The 4,653-nt window shown below is 43.8% G+C and overlaps 1 protein-coding gene across 1 annotated transcript; it reads left to right on the forward strand.

Annotated features, from left to right (window-relative positions):
- Positions 1 to 2,627: 2,627 nt before the first annotated feature.
- Positions 2,628 to 4,653, forward strand: LOC137241746 (E3 ubiquitin-protein ligase TRIP12-like). The gene has a single exon (XM_067769179.1). The coding sequence runs from the start codon at positions 2,628 to 2,630 to the stop codon at positions 4,215 to 4,217; it is 1,590 nt and encodes a 529-aa protein (XP_067625280.1). The 3' UTR covers positions 4,218 to 4,653.

A 4,653-nucleotide genomic window follows, 5' to 3' on the forward strand; every position in this document is an offset into this window, starting at 1 on the left:
CGATGGGTAAATTTTACGCCCGAGGACGACATCGAAATACATGGTTTTTGCGATGCATCGGAAAAGGCATATGCAGCAGCTATATACATGCGCGTAAAAAGGGACGATACAATTTTCACAAATCTCTTGCTAGCCAAAACCCGAGTAGCCCCAGTGAAAACCATCTCACTACCACGTTTAGAACTTTGCGGCGCCGTGCTGCTCGCAGAAATCATGGAATCAATATTCCGAAACATTCATTTGGGGCCAGCAAAAGTTCACCTCTGGACGGATTCAACCATCGTACTCGCTTGGATAAGAAAGCCGCCCTGTTCCTGGTCAACCTTCGTCGAACACCGAATCACTAAGATCATCGATATGGTCGGTAGCAAGGACTGGCTTCACGTGGACTCGGAATCTAATCCAGCGGATCTAGGAAGCAGAGGACTACTTGCATCAGAGTTGATAAACAATTCGTTGTGGTGGCAGGGACCTTCTTGGCTGCAAGAAGACAATTCCCACTGGCCAGCACAAGAGACCGAATACAAAACGTCCGTTGAGGAGAAGAGGGCACAAACATATGCCACGACAAGGGTAGATCATGTAGATATTCTCGACCGTTTTTCAAATTTACCCAGGGCTTTGAAGGTTCTATCCTATGTTAGGAGATTTTATAAACGAACTCACCCAAAAACTAAAGCAATGTTCCACGAAAGGTCGTGTATAATCTCAGCCGATGAGATTAAGGCAACGACTCAAGCATTAATACGAGTCTGCCAGAAACAATTTTACGGGACAGAATATTTAAAATTGAAAAATAGGGAACCTATCGATCGAAAGAGTGAAATACTGTCACTCAACCCATATATCGACAAAGATGCTATTATTAGAACAGGGGGGCGTCTAGGGGCTTCAAAGGACATGTCATACAATGAGCGTCATCCGATCATCTTGCCTTACAATTGTAGGCTGTCTCGCCTTACCGTTTTGATGGCTCGTCATGATTCCCTTCATGGCGAGAACCAGCTCATGCTCCGTCTCATCCGAACCCAATACTGGATACCGAATGCCAAGACCATGATCAGAGCCATCATCCACAATTGAAAAACCTGCATTATTCACCGAAAGCAGGCACAGTCCCAACTTATGGGGACCCTTCCCTGCGAGCGGACTACTTTTACCCGCGCGTTCACCAATACCGGGGTAGACTTTGCAGGGCCTTTCGACATCAAAAGCTACCGCGGTAGGGGATGTCGACTGTCAAAAGGCTACGTATGCCTTTTCGTCTGTTTTTCCACTAAGGCCATCCACTTAGAAGCCACTAGTGACCTTAGTACCCCAGGCTTCCTCGCGGCCTTTTCGCGTTTTATCGCGAGAAGAGGATGTCCGAAGAACATCTACTCCGACAATGGTACGAACTTTGTCGGAGCTTCCAGATCTCTACGATCGGAATTCAAAGCCTTCCTGGCAGAAAGCCGAGACAAAACAGTCTCCAAGTATAGCCATCAAGCATTAACTTGGCATTTTATTCCCGCTGGCGCTCCACATATGGGCGGCTTGTGGGAAGCGGGAGTGAAGAGCTTCAAAAGCCACTTCAAAAAGATCGCTTCTCCCCACAAATATACTATGGAGGAGTTCCAAACACTTTTGTGCCGGATTGAGGCGTGCCTCAACTCGCGCCCTCTCAGTCCGGGGTCGAATGACCCAACGGATCTGGAACCACTAACCCCAGGACATTTCCTAACCGGCAGCCACCTGCTGGCTCCACCAGAACCGGATGCCAGTGAGAGCACTGCCTCGATGATCAATCGATGGCAGAAACTCAAAGCCCTCCATCACACTTTCTGCAAACGATGGAAGGTGGAATACCTTTCCGAACTTCAAAAACGAGTGAAGTGGAAACAGTCAAAACAAAATATACACGTGGGAGATCTTAACTTCAACTTATCTCCCAACGAATGGAGGTTAGGCAGAGTCGTCAACGTACACCCCGGCGAAGATAACCGAGTACGTGTAGTCGACCTCATAACCGAGAAGGGTCAAGTCAGACGACCTTTGGTCAAACTGATCCTTCTTCCCACGGAGATAGATTGTGCGAGGACCAAAAGCTTCGCTTAACAATCCCCCCCGTTCCTCCACATCCCTCCGTTCAAAAAAAAAAAAATTCTATTTTTTCATTTTCAAAAAAAACCATCCCACTCACTCGTTATTCCAGAACGAGTATACCAGAAAAGCCTTTACGCAGACCCTCGATCTGCCACAGAAAGCAAAGGCACTCGGCCCATAATCCTTTTAAAATTTTCAAAATTTCAAAACCCAGCGCTCGCCCACCGAGGCCAATCAACCACCCTAATGCAGATCCCCATCTGCCACAAAACACTTATTTTTAATTTTCACAACCAAACCCCATTTCACTCACTCACCCCGAGCGAGGACACCAGAACCCTAACGCAGACTCAGGGTCTGCCACAGAACGCAGATGCACTCAGCCAAAGGAACGAGGCCAAGCAATTAACCTAACGCAGATTCGATATCTGCCACAAATCCAAAAGAATTTAAACGCATACAGCCACAGATTAAAGATAATCGACGTGCTGATAAAATATCCGCAGTCCACAATACAATTCGGCCAGCCGCAACAAATGACCATGTCTGGCGGTCAAGTATGCATAATACAACAAACTCTACAACCACAACAACAGCAATCACCACAACAGCAGCAACAGCTGCCACAACAGCAAATCAATAATCCACAACAACAGGGCGTATTGCAACAAACTCAACAACAGCAAATGAATATGAAAACAAAAACTGCACTGGCCAACATGTTGAATAGTCGCTTGGGTAACAGCAATGGTGGGGCAATACAAATACAACAACAGCAACAGACGATGGTCGTAGCAGCAGGTGGCACCCCAGTACCAGAACAGTCGCTTCAACAACAACAGCATCCCCAGCAAATAATACAACATCAAGTTGTAGTCGCTGGTAATGCCCCACAGTCTGGTATGATATTGCATCACAATCATCAGCAACAGCTGCAATATCAGCAGCGCCAATTAAATATGGATCAAGTGGGTATCACTTCATCTCCTAATGATAGTGCTTTAAACATGATAATTGAACACGAGACCCAGCAAAATCAGTCCCAACTATCACAACAGCTGCCACGCGAAAGAGGTGATAGATCACCACCTGAAATTAGCGATATTGTATCATCTGTGGCGACAATAACGACCAGCACATCCATGGCATATGTAAATACTCCACACGGACTCTTTCCCATGCCATTGGGCAAGTCATCCAAATTGCCGCAAGTATCAAAAGCCAAAGCAAAATTCAAATTCCTTGGAAAATTTATGGCTAAGGCTGTTATGGATAGTCGAATGTTGGATCTACCATTCTCAATACCGTTCTACCGCTGGCTATTGAATGAAGAATATTCAGTTGGTTTAGCCGATTTGGCACGTGTCGCACCCGAAGTGCAAAGTACATTGGTAAGATTACAGGACGTGGTACTTGAACGCCATCAAATATTAAACGAATCGAAACTTGATGCAATGGAAAAGACTGAAAAGATTGAATCGCTGGATTTGGATGGATGCCCCATAGCTGATCTTGGATTGGATTTCGTTTTACCGGGCTATGCAAATATAGAACTATGCCGTGGTGGTCGTGATACGCCAGTAACAATTCACAATCTACATCAGTACATCTCATTGGTGACGTATTGGTTCCTTGTTGAAGGCGTGCAGAAACAATTTGAGGCGCTACGAGAAGGATTTGACTCGGTTTTCCCGACACAACGTCTGCGTATGTTTTATCCTGAAGAGTTGGAAAATGTTTTTTGTGGTTCTGGTGCTTGCAACTACCAACGATGGGACGTTAAAATGCTTCAAGACTGTTGCCGTACTGACCATGGGTTTACCCAAGATTCCCAGGCGATACAATATCTATATGATATCCTCTCTTCATATAATCGTGACGAGCAGCGTCGTTTTTTACAATTTGTGACCGGCTCACCCCGACTACCGACTGGAGGTTTTAAGTCTTTAACACCACAGCTAACAATTGTGCGCAAAACACTTGATGGTAATCAAAATCCAAACGAATATTTACCATCAGTGATGACATGTGTAAATTATTTAAAATTGCCTGATTATTCAAGTCAGGAAGTGATGCGAGAAAAGCTCAAAGTTGCCGCGAATGAAGGCAGCATGTCGTTCCATTTATCATAAATATTGCAATGTATAGCAACAAAATTTATTAAAAAGAACTAAGTGCTTATAATTGGCATAACGAATGATACACACATCTTCAGATGCATAAAAACTTATTTAGCGAGCAATTGAGAAATTTGAAGGAGGTGTCAAATATGTATAAATACAGACATATACTATATCTTTAATATATCCTTAATTACTGAATTCATTATGAAATTAATTTAACCGAATAATATTATTTTGAATATAAAATTAAAATAAAACAGTCAGTGCGATTAACATTAAAATTGCTAGATTAACGCACAAGTAAAATCCCATCACATACATACATATACATATATAAACAGGTATATCCAAGTTTTGCGACGAATGTTCTGTAATGACGCAGACTTGTTATCCTATCTCACCCATGTAATTACTATAAAATAAACTCTCTGATCGGCGGCAAATT

Source organism: Eurosta solidaginis, chromosome 2 (genome assembly GCF_040869045.1).
Source record: "Eurosta solidaginis isolate ZX-2024a chromosome 2, ASM4086904v1, whole genome shotgun sequence".
Lineage (NCBI taxonomy): Eukaryota > Metazoa > Arthropoda > Insecta > Diptera > Tephritidae > Eurosta > Eurosta solidaginis.